We start from the raw sequence: 21,499 nt of genomic DNA on the forward strand, positions 1-21,499 counted from the left end.
GAGCGGGAGAGCAAGCACACGAAGTCGGGGTGCTCGGCGTCGACGAAACCAGTAGGCTGCTCACAGAACACCTGCTCGGCGAGATGACCGTGCAAGAAGGCGTTGGAAACGTCCAACTGATGCACAGGCCAGGCGCGCGAGACGGCCAGCTGAAGGACGGCGCAGATCGTGCCCGGTTTCACAACCGGGGCGAAGGTGTCGGTGAAGTCCACGCCCGCGCGCTGCCGAAAACCACGAACCACCCATCGAGCCTTGTAGCGCTCAAGAGAACCGTCCGGGCGAGTCTTGTGGCGAAACACCCACTTGCCAGAGATGATGTTGGCACGGAGGGGTCGCGGAACAAGTTGCCACGTGCGGTTGCGCTGTAAGGCGTCGAACTCCTCCTGCATCGCAGCTAGCTAGTGGGGATCCCGAAGGGCTGCGCGAGCGGAGGTGGGGACGGGTGATGGCGTCGACGTCGAGGCGGCGCACACATACTCGTTGGCGGAGCAGCGCGTGCTAGGCCGAAGCACACCTGCTCGCACGGGTAGTCACGCCAAGTGGCGAGGCAGTAGGGCCGGCGGGTGCCGCGGCGGCAGGGTCCGCGTCGATGGGGGACGCGACGGCCGAGCCGGCGGCGAAAGAGGCGACGGGCGAGGGTGACGTCGAGCCCGTCGCAAGGTGGGCGGACGGGGTGCCGGGCTCAACCTCGTATGAGGGAGACGGGGACCCGGGGGCCCGCTCGGACTCGACCTCGGGGGAGGGAGTCACGAAGCCAGGTGGTGGCGACAGAGGGCGTCGTGCCGGGGTGGGCGCCGGGGGCTGCCGCCGCGCATCGCTCCACGAAGGGGGCGCGGGGGCCGGCGCCGAAGGGGCCGAAGCCGGAGGAACCTGAAAAAAGGGAACACCGTCTCGACAAAGTACACATGCCTCGAGGTGTACACACGATGAGTGACAGGATCATACCACCGGTAACCTTTGGTGTTAGGAGGGTAGCCAAGGAAGACGCATGGAACAGATCGTGGTGCGAGCTTGTGTGGCATGGTGGATGCGGTGCCAGGATAACAGAGACATCCGAAGATGCGGAGACCATCATAGGACGGTGGTGTGCCGAAGAGAAGGTGGTAAGGGGCGTAGTTCCACCGAGGGTGACACGGACGAATGTAAACTAAGAGAGTGGCGGTAGCAAGGGCATCAGGCCAAAACCGAGCGGGCACGTTAGAGTGAAAGAGTAACGTGTGAACGCAGTCATTAAGAGTGCGGAGAATGCGCTCGGCGCGGCCGTTCTGCTGGGAAGTGTAGGGGCAAGTCAGACGGAAGGTGCTGTCGTGAGAGGCGAGAAGTGTGCGAAAAGCGACGTTGTCAAACTCCTTTCCATTATCAGTTTGGAGTGCGAGTATGGGGCGACCGAACTGGATGGTGACATAGGAATAAAAGACGGTGAGTGTGGCTAAAGCATCGGATTTACGACGAAGGGGAAAAGTCCACACATAATGAGAATAATCCTCTAAAATCACCAAGTAGTATAGATAGCCCGTGTTACTCGCGACGGGAGATGTCCAAACATCACTATGAAGTAGTTGAAACGGAAAAGTGGAAACGGAAGAAGACGCACTAAAGGGAAGACGAACGTGCTTGCCTAAGCGACAAGCCTCACAAGAGTGCTCGTCGAGCTTATCACATGAGAAAGAGAAACTCCTAAGAATTTGACGTAAGACAGTGTGGTTGGGGTGACCCAAGCGAGCGTGCCAAAGGTCAACGCCGGCGGCAAGGGCGATGGGTGTGGATGTGGAGGCGCCGGCGTGCACGGGGTAGAGCTCATCGAGGCTGTCACAGCGGTGAAGGACCATCCGGGTACGGGCGTCTTTCACAGAAAAGCCAACACCGTCAAATTCAACAGTAAGTGGGTTCTCACGAGTAAGACGACGAACGGAAACTAGGTTCGTGACTAAATCAGGTGAAACAAGAACATTAGACATAGTGATGGGTGTGGAGGTGGAGGGAAAGCTAGTGCTACCGATATGAGTAATAGGTAAGGAGGAGCCGTTGCCGACGGTGATACGAGTGGGTGTGTGAACGGGAGTGGAGGAGGTTAGGTTACCGGGATGAGCTGCCATGTGCGCAGTAGCACCTGAGTCCATGTACCAGTCGCCTCCACCGACAGAGCTACTCGACGACGGCGCGGGGTGCTGGGCGGCGAGGAGGGTGGGGTCCCGTGACACAGGTACCGGCGACGGCGGAAGGCCCCCGTAGGGCGGCGCCGGGACGGGCGGGCCATAACCACCGAGAGGCGGCGACGCAAGGAGGGCGCCGTAGCCGGCGCCAGTCGGCTGCAAGGGCGCGCCGATGGACGCATGGTAGCCAGCGGGAAGAGCCGGCTGATAGTGCGGTGCCCCCCCGGCGTCCTGGGCCTGCTGCTGTTGCAGGCGGCGGCGACCTCCGCCACGCCGGTTGCGTCGGCCCCCTCCCTCTTGCGGGTGCTGCGGGGGAGGTGCTGGTGGCGACAACGGGTAACACCCGGTGGGCGCGGGAGGACGCGACTGGATCGGCGCGGCCGGTGGAGCGGTTCCACTGCAGATGGTGAAGTAGCCCGGAGAGTCCATGAAAGACGTTAGAAGTGACGGGAGGAGGAAGTGCACGGCGGCGGCGGCGCGCGCGAGGAGGCGCTGCGCGGCGGCGGCGGTGGGGAGCGGCGGTGGCGGCGGCGCGCGCGGAGAGGCGCTGCGCGGCGGCGGGGGCGGCGCGCGCGGAGAGGCGCTGCACTGCGGCGGCGGCGGCGCGCGGAGAGGCGCTGCACGGCGGCGGCAGCAGTGGGGAGCGGCGGCAGCGAGAAGGGACGCAGCAGCGCAGCTTCACGAGATGGCAACGCGCGCGGCTGGAGTTTGGAGCGATGGATTGGGGCTAGCTACGTGCAAGTGATGGATTGGGGCTTGCTACGTGCAAGAGATGGATTGGGGCTAGCTAGCTATGCGCGCGGCTGGCGGCGTTGCGATGGATCGGCTGCTAGCGATGCGCGGGTGGGAGTTGGAGCGGCGGCCGGCGCGGGAGCGCGGGCGGCGGCGGCGGTCGGCGTGGAAGAGACGCGCGGCGGCGGCAGCGGCAGTGCGGAAGCGAGAACGAAACCTAAAAAACTGATACCATGTAGATTATGAGAATTGCACGATATATTGATTGGGGTGCTGGTGCACGCATATATAATACAAGGGAAGACCTCTATCTCAACTATACAAGACTAGGAGGTGGGCCATAACTCCAATACACGTGCAGTACAAAATACATACTCAACAGTCGCATTCATGCCGGCTCAGAGCGGACACGGCCTCTCATTGGAGCCGACATTGAAGCGTCACACTGGCCAAGAGTGCCGCCTGTGCCACGCCCCGTTGTACGCGCCTTCTCACAGCGAATCGTCTTTTAGCTACACCGGGATTGATTCCAAAATAAATTAGCACAGCATGAGTCTATTTTGTAGCTCAAGTTGAAAATGAGCCGAGTTTGTGCCAATGTTAGCTCTCGCGTGATTTTGGTCGACATAGCATACATTAGTAGAACATATATGACCTATGCTTTGCAATATATTGATGTTTTTGTTGTTGATTGTGTGTGTCTTTTCTCTCTCCGCCGTACTCCATGTTCCTTGATATTTACCACATTATTAATATGCTTTGGTTGTCTTTTCTTAGAAAAGAAATACTAGTTTTGTAGAAGACCAGGTAATGCATTAGGCAAAAGCAATTCGACCCTCTTGTATAGTGAAAATTTCTGGCCATGTTTTCTTTTGAAGACAAAATTGCTGGCCCATCTGGAATGCAGGGAGACTAAGGACACACAATCGATGGCCTGGTCCGTGGCAAGAATTTTCATGGCACGACCCTGTCGGCACGTCCGAGGTCCGACAAAGGCGCCGGCGATGGCTCCTGGTTCTGACGGCACTGTCGTTGCCTTCCAATCCTAGACGCTCCCGTACCCTACCCCTACGTGAACTCTGTCTTTACAGAATTGCACCACAGAATATATCAGGAAACCATCTTTGAAGGATTATATTCCATCTTCTTCCATGCGTACGCGAACTGAACTCTTAACACTTTTGGCATAGGTACCCTGTTCCTGTTCAATACGTAAGCGAGGCGTATGTCACGAACCTCCAGCACCAGCCCGTTGCTCTTGGCTCGATCTCCCACCTTTTGCCATGGGAAACAGTCCAAAATCTAAAAAGTGGCCGCGCATCTTTTAGAGGAAACAAGCGGCCTGGCTCATAGCGCATGCATGCCTAATTTTTTTATCTGCTAATGCATGTGACTACAGCATTAAATGTCTTCACACTGTCCCTTTATTTTGGAAAACGACCAGATCCGTATGTATTTATTTCGGGTTTTCAAAAATTTAAAAAGCTATATCTTTCAAACCGCACATCAGAATTCAAATCTATTTTCACCCTCTGAATCCTCGCAACGAGATCTTTGAAACTAGATCCCTCATGGGTATGTTTTGACGAAAAAAATTCGAAGCCAACTTTGAGGCTATATGGTGCAACTTTAGTACTGCATTGTGCAACTTTAGTACTGCTTGATGCAACTGTTTTTCAAAACCAAATTTAGAGCTACATGATCGAACTTCCAATGAGGTTACAACATAGCAACCATAACAACCGACTTTTGTGATGTGCAACTAGTCTACTGCCCCGGCCAACCACCTAGTTGTAGATGTGCAACTCTCCTCCCTACTTGTGGATGTCTACTGTTGGCATACTCTGCCCACCTCCCCTATTAGGGATATGTGCAACTCAGTATGTTGTTCAAGCCAACTGTATATTAGTCGATGTGCAACTATTTCCTCTCCCTGCTTGTGGATATGCAGTTTCGGTTGGCAAGGGCAACAAACGGAGTTGCACATAGTCTGCTAGGCAGTTGGCCAAAAAAGCATGCGAAGTTGCACATCTCACATGCAGGGATAGTTGAATGGTGAAAATTCCATATTCACGAGGGGGAAAAATATCCTGTGCTCCCAAGGACTTGGTGCTCCGGCTGCACCGTGCGCATCTCGAGCTTTCGATACAGAATGTAGGGATGGGATGAAAATCGAACACCCCACCCTTCAATTTTTGCAAAAATCACCTCAGGTAAGTCCAGAATAGGCGTAGCACTTCTCCAGCCTGTGCTGCCCCAAGCTTATACGAGTAGATTGGGATACGGGGTTCCGGCGGCGGACCTCGCCATGTGCTGCGCCGCGACCTCACCGGCGGGCGGCGGCTACGCTGCGACCTCGCGGTGTTCCTACGTACAGGTGACAACCAGTTCCATCCCCGCGTCGCCATTCTCCACCTCGGTGTCACCCCCTCACCACACACGGCACCTACCTCCGCCATCTGCCGACGCCTAGATCCGTCATCCGCCGACGCCGTAGAAGAAAAATCCGGCCTTCAGGTATCCTTTTCATTGATACAACCTTGTTCTTTTATTGTGTATTTTGGTTCTAATCCATCACCCCCTTTATGCTGATTGTATTAGACGTAGCTCCTAAAATGTGATGACATCTCTCTGTATCAGGACACAGGAAAAATAGTCACTGAAACAACCTGCTTTTTTTTTGCGTAGACTACATATTCGAGCAATTAGTTATAGAGAAATGCCAGCAACTTATGGCTTGAGATGAGTTTGAAGTAATTATAACTGAGTTCAAAGTAAAATGTCAGCAAACTTGCGTATATAAAAAAATTCAGAAACTTAGAACAAGTAGTTTTGGTGTGAGGTGCATAAAGCATCTAGCACCTTTATAAATTAATGGAGGTTAATAATAGTAGGTCCATTCCCATCTAGTCAGATTGTTGGTTATGTTCTAGAATCAATCGTTCTGACACATCCTAGAGAAAATGGCTGGTATGGATAAGCAAGACAGTTTTGCTTAGAGGGAAAGGAAATAAAAAGAAAAGAGAAGCTAGATGCAGTAGAACATCCATTTTTGCAAGTTCTGGTCCAGAGTCCTTTCCTTTTCCCCATGTTCATTATAATCCTATGTATGTGTGAGGATCGAATAGTCCAAAACAGATAAGCTATTGTCTGAACATTATTGTTTGTTTGTTCTGAAATAAGCGGGGGGCTAGCAATCTTAGGACATTTAGTTTCATTTCATTCTCCTCTGCTACTATGACAACCATGCCAATTAGAATGGAGGTGAAGTAGTAACAGGTAGATTTCGTTTGGAAAAAATATGAGGAAAAAAACAAAAAACATTTGGATCAAATATCAGGGAAAAATCTCATCATGTAAAGAATAAGTCTGCACCTAATTAATTAGAAGGAGCAAATTAAGCAGCAGACGAGATGTGATTGGTGGGCGTACTATCGTTGGGTGCATGGAAGTGGACGAAGAACTCTTGCATCCCATTGTTGATCATATCCACCTTGTAATCACTCATCATCCTGACAAACAACAAAAAAAACATAGCCTAAAGGATTTTTCTTTCAGAACTAGTTTTGGTCTTTGGTCCTCCTTATTCAGGTGTAAATAAGTAATTACTTATAGAAGTAGTTTTGGTTGACTGAATTAAATGTATTAGCTCTTTTGTCTTCTTCATTCAGGTGTAAAAGAAAATATATAGAAGTAGTTTTGGTTGACTGAATTAAATGCATTAACTCTTTTGTCTTCCTCGTTCAGGTGTAAGAAAATGGAACTACATTCCTACAGATTTAGTATTTTTGTGCTATGTGTCATGGCATGCCTTAATGCATTGCTAAATATATGTTGCTGCACTCAGGAAAAAGGTAAATAAACCATAATTTAAATAGTATATCGTTTGTCATGTTTTCATACTTTGATTTTCTTCTTGTTTGCAGAGCAAGTAGCGTCTACAAAGGTTCAACATCAGCAGATTGTTCTACTTACCAAGGCGGACATGACAACTCAAACGGTATTTATATACCATCGATTAAAACGTGTCGAGTATGTGTGCAAATCTTTCACTTGAACTTGCTTGATATTTTGCAGCACAGCCCAACCCATTGGAGAGGACACCCTTTACTTTCCGAGTTTCCGTTAAATAATGGATGAAAAAATGCCTTTGTTCATGTGATATATGGACCTAGTTCAAGTACGCCTCTTGAATATGTTGGTCCAATATATGTATACCCGCTAATTTATTATGCCTTGGTTGTAAATATTGAGCTGCAACTCTAGTTATGCGCTTCATGTTAGATTTGTGTGTTTTGTCACGCGGTGGTTCATGATATTACTGTCGTACTATGAGCTTTGAAATGGCAAGATGGTTGTAGTTGTGTTTCCTTCTAAATTGAGAAAGGTGGTTAATACAACTGATGTTGTCGTTTGTGCATCTTTGGGGCAGAATTTATGAGTCCAAAAATCTTGGTTCATGAACTTACTAACTCTTTCTTTTCTTCGAATTAGTTTTACCTTCTGAAATCAACTTGCTGAATGTTATGTCCTTCATATTGGGAAATCCGTCATATATACACGTGCTGGATGAATGCATCAGTGTGGAAAACCAAGCTACAGACGCGCACATGATGGACAGGTTCTTTCTGTTCCAAAACTAGGGCTGCACACCCTTTGAAACTAGAGTACGGGAAAGTTAATTATTTTATAACTATATGGGGGGCTTTATGCAAAAACCATAGGATGAGGCGTCCACATTGCATCTTGTACCTACATTTCTCATCCAACGGCTGTGTTGCTCATGGTGCAGCCGGAGTACTCCATCACTGGGAGTACGGGATACGCTCTCATGCACGAGGATAGTGAAAAGCTGCATATAGACAGGGTGCTAAAGTTGTAAATCTCAAAAACAGGGGTGGTTTGGACCGGTTGCTAGAAGAAAAAACTACACATCCATGGGGGTACGATCAAAAGTTGCTCTCACTGTTAGACATTTGGTTGTGGCAGTATCCGAAGTTGCACATCCACTACTAGGAAGTTAGCGGATACAGCAAAAAGTGAAAGCACATCCACGGACAAGGGAAAAGTTGCACATCAATTACTAGGCAGTTGGCCTGCGCAACAGATGAAATTGCACATCTCACGGGAAGGGGTGGCTTGAGGGGGTGGAGGTGACATCGGTGAAAACTGCACGTCCACGGGATATGCGAAAAGTTGCACATCCACGGTCAGCTAGTTGCACATCAACTACTAGGCAGTTGCACAAAACGAGGCACTAAATAGCACAAAAAAAATTCGTCGAAACATAGCCATGCGGGATCTAGTTTCAAAGATCTCGTCGCGAGGATTCAGAGGGTGAAAACGGATCTTAATTTTGATGCGCGGTTTGAAAGTTATGGCTTTTTGAAATTTGTAAACCGTGAATTAAATGATATAAAGCCATGTGCGTCCATACACTAAAAGTAGGAACAGCCGGACGCATGTCCATTGGATATTTTCTGTTTAACTAGCTGGGACCATAGGAATCTTTCCTAATCGGGATAAAGAGACAAACACTTTCCATTTAATAGCCGGCCGCTGTGAAGCGCTAGCGGGCCAACGGCTGCCCGCTAGACGCGTCCGGGAAACAGTGTCGGCTCTTCTCCGATTAAGCAGTGCGTGCCGGAGACGTGGTCTACGAGTTTTACGGAGGGCGACACCGCGGCGCATAGTTTCCAGGTCATGGGCTTCTCTCTGCTCGGCGGCATGGGCATCGGCAACTTGGTCTCGTCGAGCACGTTCAGAGTCGGTGACTGCGACTGGGACATCACCTTCTACCCGGATGGGTGGAAGGTGGACGGAGGTGCCCACGCCTCTGCCTTCTTGCGTCTGTGCAAAGGAGAACCAGGGTTGCAGACCAACTACACCCTGAGTTTATTGGGCAACGACGGCCAAGTGTTTGAGCAAGTGCGCATAGAGCATGTCTTCAAATCCGCAGGTACCTTTTGGGGCTATGAGCGCTTCGTCAAGAAGTCCAAGCTGCAACGGTTGGTATCCCGCAACAACGACTGTGTGACGATCAGGTGTGTTTTGACTGTCATAAGGAAGCATCGCACCCAAGAGGTTCGCGCCCTCACCAGCCCAACCCCACCGTCAAATCTGCACGAAGATTTTGGAAGGATGTTGAAGGACCAGGAAGGCGCGGACATAACGTTCATCGTGGGTGACAAATCATTCCATGCTCATAGACATGTCCTGGCGGCACGATCGCCTGCCTTCAGGGCAGAGCTCTTGGACCCGATGACAAAGGAGGACCCTACAAAACCCGTCAAGGTTCATGACATGATGTCCGACATCTTCGAGGCACTTCTTCATTTCATGTACACTGATACACTCCCACATGGTAGCCATCTTGAGAAAACCGGGATATTGTGGCGTTTGTTGGCTGTCGGAGATCGATATGGACTGGACAGGCTGGTGACGATTTGCGAAGGGAAGCTATGCCAAAACATAAACGAGCAAACAGTCGCTACCACCCTAACTCTTGCAGAGCAGCACGATCGTGTGCGACTAAAAAGTGCTTGCATCACATTTGTGTCGTCGCAAGATGTGCTCAACATCGTCAAGGAAACCGGTGGATTCAAGCACCTCATGAGAAGTTGTCCATGGGTCCTGGTGGATATCTTAAAACAGAAGTTGTCTTCACCAGGGGTATGAGTAATTTATGCTAGAATTTTCTCTGAATAAATTTCTTTCAAAGCTAAGTTGAACATAACAAAAATTGCCGCATTCAGTGTCTGTTTTTATTTTCTGAGCCTCTCCCAAGATGGTTTGCACTATGAATTCTAAAAACATCCATATCCAATTTTCATCTGGACAACATGGTTTGGACTTTGGACTTTGGACTTTGGGCTGAATTAGCATAGCATATACTCCCTCTGTCCCATAATGTAAGACGTTTTTTAACACTAATGTAGTGTCAAAACATGTCTTACATTATGAGACGGAGGGAGTATGTCTGTTCTGTTTTCATGCGCTGATACTGGTACCCAAGGGCGTATGATCAGAGTAGATGCCTAGATAGTTTTCTCAACCTGACCTCATTGTGCTTTACACAGTGTTCAACTTCTTTTTACAGTTTATTACTACAACTTTACATATCTTGTTTCCTGTCTTTGGGTTTGTAATCAGGTCACACGGAGCCAGCCGGGTAGGATCCCCAGATCACGCAACATGAAGCTGTGGTCCTCGCGAGTTCGCCGTGCAGTTTTGCCCTCCGTCTGCGTCCTGGCGCTGACCCCCTTTGTTGGCCTCTATTTTTACATGCACAACGGCCGCTGTTTTACAAAGGATGGGAACGAGGCAAGCCGTGCTTGGCTCCTCGGGCTCCGCTCAGACAGTCTTGTACGAAATTTGTATACGCTCAGCTCCGATGTATGATGAGTATGACTGGGCTGGAAGGGTGCCTCGACACTCGAATTAATATCATTAGGTGCCTTGTGGAATTCATATTGTAGATCTTTAGTATTGTAGATGATGATATTTTTAGTATAAATTTGATCGAACTTTGCAAAGTTTGACTTAGCAAATCTTACATATAAGGTAAAAAGAAACAGGTGGAATATCTTTGTAATAAATCAAATGGTTCTATACCTGAGAATGCAAAGACGGACAGGGTATGGCGACCGCGTTTTCACGTGTCACTTTAGTTTATTGCCAGTTCAATGCAATTTCCAAACTCTGGAGGAAAACGTACAGCCGTAGGAATACGACGGTCAGCATGTTTTTTTGTTGTAGCTTTTTTTGTTGTTGATTGTTTGTGTCTTTTCTCTCTCCGTCGTACTCTGTGTTCCTCTATATTATCAGATTTAAGATGCTTTGGGTGTCTTTTCTTAGGAAAAATATTTTCGTAGAACGCCAGGTACATGCATTAAGCAAGGGCAATTCGACCCTTGTATACAAAAAAAGAAGAGAGAGAGAACTTTTTTTGCCATGTTTTCCTTCTGAAAACAAAATTGCTGCCCCATCTAATCCAGGGCCAAGCAAACGCAATCGAGGGCCTGACCCGTGACAAGAATTTCATGGGCAAGGCCCGTTCGGCACGTCCGAGGAAGGCGCCGCCATATGGCTCCCGGTTCCTGACGGCACTGCCGCCTGCCGGTGCCTTCCAACACCAGCCGCTCTCGTACCGTACGTGAACTCTGTCCTTACAGAATTGCACCAGGGTAAATATCAGGAAACCCTCTTCTTTGCAGGATTATATTCCATCTATGTGTCCGTGCGTACGCGACGTGAACTCTGAACACTTTTGGCATAATATATTCCCTGCTCCGACTAAATAATTAAGCGAGGCGTATGTCACGAGAACCTGCAGCACCAGCCCGTCGCCCTTCGCCCGATCTCCTACCTATTCCCATGGGAAACACCGTCGGTTCTGCGTCTTCTCCGGTCAAGCAGGATGTGCCCGAGACGTGGTCGACGAGCCTTACGGAAGGTGATACCGCGGCGCACAGTTTCGAGGTCACGGGCTTCTCGCTGCTCGACCGCATTGGCGCCGGCAACTTCATCTCGTCGAGCACGTTCTGCGTTGGCGGCTGCGAGTGGGACATCACCTTCTACCCCGACGGTTTGAAGGAGGACGGAGGCGCCCACGCCTCCGCTTATCTGCGTCTATGCAATGGAGAACTAGGGTTGCAGACCAACTACACTCTGAGTCTATTGGGGAAGGATGGCAAAGTGTTTGTGCAAGGGAGCATAGAACATACCTTCCAGTCCGCAGGTATTTTTTGGGGCTTCGAGCACTTTGTCCAGAAGTCCAAGCTGCGACGGCTGCTATCCGACAACGAGGACTGTGTAACGACAGGTGTGTTTTGACTGTCATGAGGAAGCATGACACTTTGGCCATCCCGGCCCCGCCGTCGAATCTGCAAGAGGATTTTGCAAGGATGTTGAAGGACGAGGAAGGCGCGGATGTAACGTTCATCATGGGTGACAAATCGTTCCGTGCTCATAGACACGTGCTGGCGGCACGATCACCGGCCTTCAGGGCAGAGCTTTTGGACCCAACGAAGGAGGACCCTACAAAACCAGTCAAGGTTGATGACATGGACCCCGTCATCTTCGAGGCGCTTCTTTATTTCATGTACACGGATACGCTCCCACATGGTTGTGATCTTGAGAAAAACGCGACGCTGCAACATGTGTTGGTTGTCGGAGATCGATATGGTCTGGACAGGCTGGTGACGACGTGTGAAGGGAAGCTATGCCAAAACATAAATGAGCAAACGGTGGCAACCGCCCTAACTTTTGCAGAGCAGTATGACCGCGTGCTACTCAAAAACGCTTGCATCGCATTTGTGTCGTCGCAGGATGTGCTCGACGCCGTGAAGGAAACCGATGGATTCAAGCACCTCATGACAAGCTATCCAGGGGTGATGATGGATATTTTGAAACAGCATCTGCCGTCGTCAATAGGGGTACGTGTAATTTATGGTAGAATTGTCTTTAAATAAATTTATGTTAGAACTTACTGGAACATAATCACAGTCGGCCAATGTTTCTCTTTATTTTGACCAATATTCCCTCATGATGGTTTGCACTATGAATTCTACAAACATCCGTATCCATCATCTTTCGCCTAGTTTTTCAATCTGCACCACATGGTTCGGACTTTGAGATGAATCAACATACCATTTGTGCTCTGTTATTACTACTTTCTCTGTTTTGTATTTGCATTTTAGAGATGTATATAACTGTTTTTATGTGCTGATATTGGCACCCAAGGGCGTGTGATCAGACCAGGCATATGCAGTGCCAGTGGGGACAATTTAATCTCATCCGAGAAATTTGAAGATGCAATTTGATCTCAACTGTCAAGATAAATTGGGATATGCAAACACTACAGCAAGACTAAAAGCAAATACTTTTGACAGCTTGTACTCTTCTATATATGCTACTACATGCTTGAAAATAAAATATTATTCTATGTGTGCATATATATTATAAGTTGAAATATGATTCCAATGCTCCTTATCACGTCCTATAGTTTTAGAAGGAAAATATATGTGCATCATAGAGACACGTCAAGTCGAATATCTTATACTTAATTATATTCTTGTACTTATTCCGTGTACTATAGAATTATTCAAATATAAATATTTTATGGCTATATTTTCAGAATTAATACGCCTATCTAAAATTCTTTGTAATAGATTGATAATATATTTATTTACTTACAAAAACACACATACTATAATATGTGTAGTAATGCCATTCTTTTGCTCTGAATTACTCAAGTGTTTCTACAACATATATTTCTTAAGTATTTTATACCAACAATCTTTGTTTGTACTGCTATATATTTTACATGCCAACATTGAAAATTGTTATACGCAACCAAATATGGAAGATAGAGAGCTAGAGCATTAATTGATATTGCTATATCTTCCCTTATTTGATGCTAGATTTTATTTGCGATATATAGTTTGTTTCCTGGATTGCAATATAGGATGTTCATATTAGCCCTACACCATCATAGACATCGTTTTACCCCCAAGAGGTAAGAGTAATATTAGACGTTAGATGACCCATATCTATTTTGGACCATGTTAAAATAGCTCAATCTGGCCTTATTGTGCTTTGAAGTTTACAACATTCTTTTTACAATTTACAATATCACATATCTTGATACTTGTCAGGTTCGCAAGCAGGTCGTACGGATGCAGCGAGGCAGGACTCCTATATCACGCAACATGAAGCGACGTGCCTCGCGAGTACGCCATGCGGTTTTGCCCTCGGTTTGCGTCCTGGCGCTGGCCTTGGTTGGCTTCTGTATTCCACATCCACAGCGGCTCCTAACAAGCCAACCCATGCTTGGCTTCTTGTAGTGGCAAATATCTAGGGTCAAAACGAAGGGTGGTCTGAAAGAACCAACATACAACAATGTGTCCAAGTATTGGAGAGCTCACCAACGTCTTCAGAAGACAAAGTCCAGTTGCTCTGGTCATCTGATATACGAGGCTTTGTATCTAGTTTTACTACTACCATATATACTCTTACATAAAGGAATGAAGGGAGTAATGCTTTCTTTGTATAAAGCTCACCAGATTGGAATTTTTGTTCAGCGTCATATTCTAGACCAAATTCCATTATATTTAACTTGTGCTATCAACGTTTCATGGACTATTACTTACGAAATAGTTATCGTATGTTTCTTACGTCATTTGGTTGTCAAACGAGAGAAATTGGTGGACTTAGGTTAGTCCTCGAGTTGTGATATTACGAAAAAGGTCCAAATTTCATGATTGCATCGATTTAGTCTTTTCAAAGCAACATTTTTCTAGTTAGTTTGTTGTGTTGTTAGACACTTGTTTGCACTTGCAATTGCACCATGTGTTTGTGTGAGAAAACCTTCATAATTTTTTTTAGAAATACAGTACAAATGCAGGCGCTCACATACACACACGCAGACTCATCCACATGGACACGCACATGCACACCCTATACCTATGAGGGCCTCCAAGAGACCGAGCCGCCAAATTTGGCATGCACTTGGGCACATCTTCATCTAGAAGGATTGGGCGAGCTTTACTGCATCGTTGATGTTGTTGGATTTTCATAAACTAGATGACCCGTTGCGCCAATGGCGCAAAGACCAAGAGCAAACCAGGCTTTTAAACCATGCGAGTTGGAATATTTAGAGACCGATATTCTTTAAACATAAGGAAATAGTTCATACATAGTGTTATATATTACATTGATGGTAGGTTCATAGGCTAAAAGAAAGTCATGAGATCAGTTCATGCTAAGCAAAGCCATATGTAGAGATACATCATAAGATTGCTTTGGTCACCCAGCTTATGGTAACTAAGATATGCCGTCATTAAAATCCAGTTTTCTTCCTTCCATTGGTAGATGGATTTGTGCCAGTTTATTTGGTGTCAGGTAAGGATCTATGTAATGTATTTAAAATGCATTAGAAAAATATGAAGCATAGTAACCACTTGCATCTCCGAAATGAACTGCACTCGTGTACTTGTTTTCTTCATTAACCAGGTCTGATCACCATACTCTGCTGACACATTCAAATTGTTGTTGGCACAAACTGGAGCTCATGCAAGTACAAATGACAAGCAACTTGGAGAACATCCGATGTTACCTGATTATACTCGAAATTAACAAAGCATCCAATGTCACCACATGATAATGTCCTAAAGATTCAAAAAACATACACAAAAATTTCTATAAAATTAGATCTCGAGGGATGACAAATTATTTAAAACTTAACAATAATCAGATAACTATGGTTTTGATCAGTTAAGAGTTGTCAAACCAGCCAATGTCAGCATAGTACAGCAAGCAAGCATATCACTGGTCAGAAAAAAACAATAAAGCAGGGATGGGCCGTAAACAGCCTCAAGCATGACAACCTCACCTCCATGGAGATGGACTTGAACGGCAGGTGATCAGAAACAATAAATAGGTAGAGGCCGTTGCCAACTGTATATGGGCTCTGCGGCAGCATGGGATGGTAATTCATCCAAACTTCGGACACATTCTTCATCAATGTAAAGTGCAATTACCGAAGGAAATAACTGAAGCGAACTACAATGAGCACGATTTTTTGATGCAGAGAATAATTAGACCAGCAAGAAAATTCCTCATGATTTTGCTTAACATATGATACAACACTCTCCTCACCTTGGAGAAAATGATAGTCAATCATTCTGGAATGGGTGGTGCCACAGGGATAACACATCTTTTAGCAATTGGAATGGCTCACATCAATATAACAAGTAATTCAGTCATGAATCCTCAGAAGCAGTACTGGCATGCTTGCTGAAAGTATTTTCATCACCGCCATATCAAACCAGAAAACACAAAGAACATAAACAAACAAAGCAATATCAAAATGAATACATCAATATCTGAACTACTGACAGCAAAAATCCAGAATACAAAGACAAATAAGTCCCTTAGATGTTCTTTGACCATGCGATTATTTCTGCACGAGTCATTACAGGTCGGTAACTGTAAAATTGGCTCATCACGGTTGTCAAAACTCAGAACACCAAGAGAGTATCTATTGGGATTTTGTGTGACATGTACATGTATGTAAGAGCCGCCGGTGCCCTGGGAGAGAGAACTCAAAGGGCACAAGAGAGGGGCGAACCCAGGATACAATAGAATGATGTTGCTTCAAGGGAACGAGTCTGTTGGGAACCGGTCAAACTCGAGAGGCTGATCATCCGAATGACCAGATGACGAAGCATAAACAAATCGCAAGTTGAGACCAGATGACAAACACAAAATATAGAGCAAATGTTACCCAATTATTCGAATGGACAACATGCCTAGATTCAACAGTCCCTTGCTTGGAACCCTCTGATAAGGATTACATGGGAACACAGTAAGGGGTTGGGCTATACAGCATGGCCGTGGCTCAAAGACCATGTGCGAAGAGGAAAAAAGAGGAGGAAGAAGAGAGTACCTTCAATGTTTGTAGCTGAAGCCGAACCACGCCGTCGCTGGTGACGGTGGAGACGAGAGTTGGCTGAACCTACAGCCCTGCACCAACCGACCGGCCGCCAAATGCCTCTTTTTGTTGGCAACTTTTCTGGGCAGCCTCTCTGTTTTTTGTGAGTCTTCTCAAGACCTGAATAAAACCACCACGAATTTAATTACTTGTAGGAAGAACAATATTTGTTATCCCATGCAAGAATAAATAAAGTTAACCTAGGAAATGGACCCTTGGAGCTAATTGAACTATGGAGACTGATAATTTCCATTGCCCAGCATATTCAAGAAAGAAGACCACATAGAAGCATGCTGTTAAATACTAACCCCGTTTGGAATTAGTTGTCGCTGAAATGGATGTATCTACACGTATTTCAGTGCTAGATATATCCGTTTGAGCGACAAGCAATTCCGGACGGCAGGAGTATGTGATAAGAGTATTTGATGGAAGAAACACCACAGTAGCAAATAACTGAACCTTCACACTCTATTTTAACTGAATATATATATGTGGAAAAAAACTGAACCTTTAGACTCTGTTCCTAAGTGTGAAAAATTGCTCTATAGGAGGAAGAACAGATCATATTAGTGGTAATCATCAGGCAACTAGACCAGAATGTTAAAAGACAAAGCCAATGTGTTCAACTACAAACATAAAAAAAGCAGAAAGAAAAAAAACCTATTTCAAAGAAGTTGTGCATTTGAGATAGCATATACAGAACCCAAACAACTTTCTCAACTAGAATAATACCGTTACAGAACTGAGCATTCTGTGCATTTGCCAGAGCCTTCATATTTTTTGTATCTCCAAACACTCTCACGGGAGCCCACATAGATAGTTGGTGGAAGATCGGATGTGTGTGTGTGTGTGTGTGTGTGTGTGTGTGTGTGTGTGTGTGTGTGTGTGTGTGTGTGCGTGTGTGTGTGTGTGTGTTCAAATTGCTACATTCAGGAAAGGAGGGAGTAGAATCCACCACATTAGCCTAAGCTAACTGAGCTTCTACAGAGCAGAACAACATTCAGGTCTCCATTCTTTATGCATAGGTAATCATTAGGCTGGCCAAGCACGAAAGGTTCTGTATTTGATAAATGAATACTATTATATATCTTTGCCTTGATTCTCATATTTGCCGATCTTGCTCACGCCCAAACATAAGTTTCAGATCCAAACAAATATTTCCATAATGATTTATACAGCAGGCACCAAACCATGGAAGGTGGGCAACCTCGAATCAAAATAAGATAGTAATATGTACTCCTCAAACAAGCATATCATGAACTTAATGGGGGCAGTCATCCAATCTGCCAAAGCCCTCATAACTTTTTCTTCTACACATCCATTCCCGGAGCCCATTTAGCCTGTTGTCTGTACATGTGTGCTTGCGTGTGAGCAAGCATGGATGCATGCATGTTGGGGGATTTGTAATTTACTCCTGAGAGAACCCAATCCAAAAAAGGAAGAAAGAAAGAAAGGCATCAAGCACAGCGGCAAAGAGGGCTTTGACAGAGAAATAGATTCAGATCTCCGTTCTTAGGCTAATCATTAGGCTGGCAGTTCGGTCAACCACATACCTCAACAACAAATGCCTCAGGACTGAGCATTTTTCATTGCGGAATGCTTAAACTGTATTCAAATAGGTACCCAAATAAAAACAACAAAAGAACAGAGACGAAAAGAAGCGAAAACGAAATTAGCATCAGAGATTCCCCTAGACAGATGCATCATTCACGCCACCCGACTTGAAGCCGGGAGCGCTGCAGATTCCCTGTCTTGCTTGTCATCACGTGCTAGTAACTAAGATGAGGGAAATGCAGAACAGCTATTTTACCATATTCAGTATCATTGTTATATCTTTCTCTAATAGTTCACTAGCCTCCTCTTTGCTTTTGTGTGAGGGGCTTGGGGAATGCTTTTGGTTTGGCAAATGGTCAACCTAGATAATGTTAACCAGTAACACACATTAACAACCATAGAAAGAAGGCATCAAAATGACACGAATCACAGTTGAACACCAAAAAAAAGCCAAAACAGAAACAGAAACACCTAGCTATGCTCGTACTGGTCTTGTTGCAACACAAGTTCAACAAAAACCAGTCGATTCAAATCCAATGGAAAAATAATTAGCAACCACCAGTCAGATTCAAATTCATTTAGGCCAAGACCAAGAGAGAAGATATTGTAAAATGAATCAAACATGGCTCGACGGCTGGCGGACGGAGCAGCGGAAGCATCACACCACCGCCAGAGCAAGGAGGGGCAGGGAGGAGGACCCAGGGAAACAAGGAACTTACCAGAAATGCATCTAACAAACATGGCATGTTGTTAACCATTTCTGTAGGTAGGAAAAAAAATCTTAAACAGAAACAGTAGAATCAACTCACGCTGTCCAGATTAGCACGACACTTGCACTGGTCTAGCACAACAGGATGATACCATGATGGCCAGCCCCAAACGCTACAAATTTCCATGGCGTGATGGCCAGCATACAACTTACCACAGCTCGATGGCTGTGGGCAGAGCAGAAGAGAAAGGAGTTGAGAGAGGCCGAGTGGCTTACCTACGCCATAGTCGAAGAAGAAGCAAACACCGCAGGCACAGGGGAAGCCGCTCCTGCGCCGACGGAAGCGGAAACAATCTGGTCCCAGCAACGGGTCAGACAAACATCTCCAGAGCATAGGTGCAATGGTGTCGGAAACCCTAATCTTCTTCGGCATAGGAGGGTACAAGCATCAACATCTATGTTGGTTAACGACACTGAGGTAGATTCAACCCAGTCTATCTGCAAGCAGTAAAGTCAGAGAAGAATATGCAATGAAATTGCAAACTAAACAAAGCATCCACCAACAAACCCACATTAAAAAGGGTTTAACCATGAATCCACAAGAGCAACTCTACATCAAGCAGTGATGGAGTACAAGTGGCTAAACATATTCAGTAATTATTTGGGTGTTTTGCTAGACTACTGCGAAACCTACACTACTACAGAATCAAAATCAGTAGCATAATATTGACTGCACAAGTATTGTGCCAGTGATCAAACTGCAAGTTCTGCAACCAATTTTTTTTTAAGAACTCACAGTAACATGGCACTGTTCAACTAACTGAGCAAACACCACAAGGAGAGATTGCTTGCGACAACCATCATCACGCAAACAAGTCTGGCATATGACTACCACACATACCAACCAAGATGAGTAATTGAGCAGGACAAACATAGCAAAGGACACTAGAGTAGAGGCCAATGTGAACCGACCAATAGATTGTTGGCCTGAATCAAAACGAAACCCTTGACCATGAATCAGATCCATTCAGGGGTAGAGCATGAAAATTGCATGCTCCCTTATAGATGCTATCCTTAAATCTGTCCAGGTTAATGGAATCATTTTGCTTTATTCAAGCTGTAAGCTAACTAACTACAACATGTGTCCACTAATGTAAGACATTTTGGACGGAGGGTGTAACGTTTGATGTTCCGTTGATAAATCGCAAACACCACAAGGAGGGATTGTTGGCTACGACCATCATCACGAAAGCAAGTCTGGCATAGGACTACCCCACGTACCAACCAAGATGAGTAATTGAGCAAGACAAACAGAGCAAAGGACATTAGAGTACATAGAGGCAATGTGAACCGACCAATAGATTGTTGGCCTGAATCAAAATGAAACCCTTGACCATGAATCATATTCATTCAGCGATAGAGCATGAAAATTGCATGCTCCCTTATAGATGCTATATCCTGAAATCTGTCCAGATTAGTGGAATAGTTTTGATTTATTCAAGCTGTAAGCTAACCAACTACTGCATCTGTCTCCTCTAATGTAAGACGTCTTACGTTAGCAGACAGAGGGTGTAACGCTTTATGTTCCATTGATAAATCTCATTCTGATGAGCAGTAGAGCAGGACAAACAAGGCAAAAAAAAAGCAGGCAATGTGGATCAAAACATGGATTGTTACCTTCCTTGAAGCCGTCCGTCCACGAGGAAGGTGGGATCGCATGAGAAGTTGAAGGTGGCGTGTCACTCCACATGCCCCTGCAGCGATGCATTTTTTCAGATAACACAATTCGTCGTCAGGCAAGCAAGAAGAGATTTTGATGATGTTGGAGAAACCGTACGTGTCCTGGATGCACTGGCCAAGCTCCTTGCGCAACTGCGGGGCGAATGTGTCGGGGAGGCAGGCGTTGAGCGCCGAGGTGACCCAGTTGCGGCTAGATTGGGTTCGACGCTGCACATGCTTGGTCTGCGTGAGGAAGAACACCCAACGCATCAGGAAGGAAGGGAGGGAGAGCAAGCAGAACAGGAAGAGATGGGCGAGAGAGGACCTTGAGCAGCACGAAGGTCGAAGCGGCCATCCGTCTCGTCGGTCGGAACCGCGTCGTTGGGCGAGCGGGTCCGGTCCCGGCGCAGCGCACACGGGCGGCGAGCAGGTGGCCTTCCTCTCCCGGCGCGGGCGTGCGGGCGCGCGGGCGAGCACATCAGTCGAGGAAGGCCCACGTCCAAGAGAAGAAGTCCTAGACAAGGAAGGGCGCTGGCGAGCGTGGCCAATCGGGAATGCCGCCATGGCGTGTTCGATCTGCAGCTTGGGATAGGAAGAGAAGGTGAGGTGAGGAGGAGAGAGTAGGGGCGGCGGTGGGAGACGAGAACGCCGGTTGTGGGGGAGAGGGTGGAGGCCGGCGGTGGGTGGCGGCGGCGCTTGAAGGTGGAGGAGGTGGAGGAGGTGGGGAGAGAGAGGGAGAAGGTGCTGCGGCTGCGGCGTTGGTTTGGGGAAATTTGGGTGCTTGTTGGATGTATTGGGGAGTTGGGTCAGCCACCTCCGGAAAAAATCCAAAATGAACCTTAAAGTTGTAGACGAAAGCTAAATCAAACCCTGAACTTCGAATCCTGAAAATTGGCACTCTGAACTTAAAATCTCAGTCTATTTTGGACCTTAGACCTGTTTGGCACACTGGGAATACTACAATCCCGGCCGGGAGAATTTGGGCCGGCCCACTATAACACAACAAGAATTTGTGAGGTTTAAAAAATGTTCGCACATTTCTAAATTATTCAGAAGTTAAAATGTTTCTTTTTTCTATTTTTGCACAAATTCAATTCGTTTGCTGTTTTTAAAAACTGTTTGAAATTTTGAAACTCT

The 21,499-nt window shown here is 46.5% G+C and overlaps 3 protein-coding genes, 1 long non-coding RNA gene, 1 other non-coding gene and 2 pseudogenes across 11 annotated transcripts; 3 read left to right on the forward strand and 4 right to left on the reverse strand.

Annotated features, from left to right (window-relative positions):
* Window positions 1-8,588: 8,588 nt before the first annotated feature.
* LOC109745413 (BTB/POZ and MATH domain-containing protein 2-like) lies at window positions 8,589-9,563 on the forward strand. The gene has a single exon (XM_020304530.1). The coding sequence runs from the start codon at window positions 8,589-8,591 to the stop codon at window positions 9,561-9,563; it is 975 nt and encodes a 324-aa protein (XP_020160119.1).
* Window positions 9,564-11,261: 1,698 nt separating this feature from the next.
* On the forward strand, window positions 11,262-11,720 carry LOC109745412 (BTB/POZ and MATH domain-containing protein 4-like). The gene has a single exon (XM_020304529.1). It carries the CDS (start codon window positions 11,262-11,264, stop codon window positions 11,718-11,720), a length of 459 nt encoding a protein of 152 aa, XP_020160118.1.
* Window positions 11,721-11,725: 5 nt separating this feature from the next.
* Window positions 11,726-12,358, forward strand: LOC109745411 (BTB/POZ and MATH domain-containing protein 2-like). Its single transcript, XM_020304527.1, has one exon. The coding sequence runs from the start codon at window positions 11,726-11,728 to the stop codon at window positions 12,356-12,358; it is 633 nt and encodes a 210-aa protein (XP_020160116.1).
* Window positions 12,359-14,532: 2,174 nt separating this feature from the next.
* LOC109745434 (uncharacterized) lies at window positions 14,533-21,129 on the reverse strand. 7 transcript variants are annotated; one of them, XR_012203347.1, is made up of 7 exons: window positions 20,688-21,128; window positions 20,481-20,605; window positions 20,321-20,397; window positions 18,920-19,141; window positions 16,336-16,500; window positions 15,004-15,683; window positions 14,533-14,919 (listed from the first exon to the last, which is right to left on the reverse strand). It is a non-coding gene; the product is annotated as an uncharacterized lncRNA (long non-coding RNA). The 7 variants fall into 7 exon arrangements; XR_012203348.1 differs by lacking the exon at window positions 15,004-15,683 and having other exon boundaries at window positions 14,533-15,003; XR_005769125.3 differs by having other exon boundaries at window positions 14,533-15,683.
* On the reverse strand, window positions 15,617-15,710 carry LOC120975076 (small nucleolar RNA Z223). The gene has a single exon (XR_005770918.1). It is a non-coding gene; the product is annotated as a small nucleolar RNA Z223 (small nucleolar RNA).
* LOC120975062 (small nucleolar RNA SNORD25) lies at window positions 15,807-15,902 on the reverse strand (annotated as a pseudogene).
* On the reverse strand, window positions 18,053-18,153 carry LOC120975153 (small nucleolar RNA R44/J54/Z268 family; annotated as a pseudogene).
* Window positions 21,130-21,499: the final 370 nt, after the last annotated feature.

Source organism: Aegilops tauschii, chromosome 2 (assembly GCF_002575655.3).
Source record: "Aegilops tauschii subsp. strangulata cultivar AL8/78 chromosome 2, Aet v6.0, whole genome shotgun sequence".
In the NCBI taxonomy this organism is placed as follows: domain Eukaryota; kingdom Viridiplantae; phylum Streptophyta; class Magnoliopsida; order Poales; family Poaceae; genus Aegilops; species Aegilops tauschii.

What these genes read in the sequence shown, in the direction of transcription:
- LOC109745411 (XM_020304527.1), top strand. Translation starts at nt 11,726, where the DNA reads ATGAGGAAGCATGACACTTTGGCCATCCCGGCCCCGCCGTCGAATCTG.
- LOC109745412 (XM_020304529.1), top strand. Translation starts at nt 11,262, where the DNA reads ATGGGAAACACCGTCGGTTCTGCGTCTTCTCCGGTCAAGCAGGATGTG.
- LOC109745413 (XM_020304530.1), top strand. Translation starts at nt 8,589, where the DNA reads ATGGGCTTCTCTCTGCTCGGCGGCATGGGCATCGGCAACTTGGTCTCG.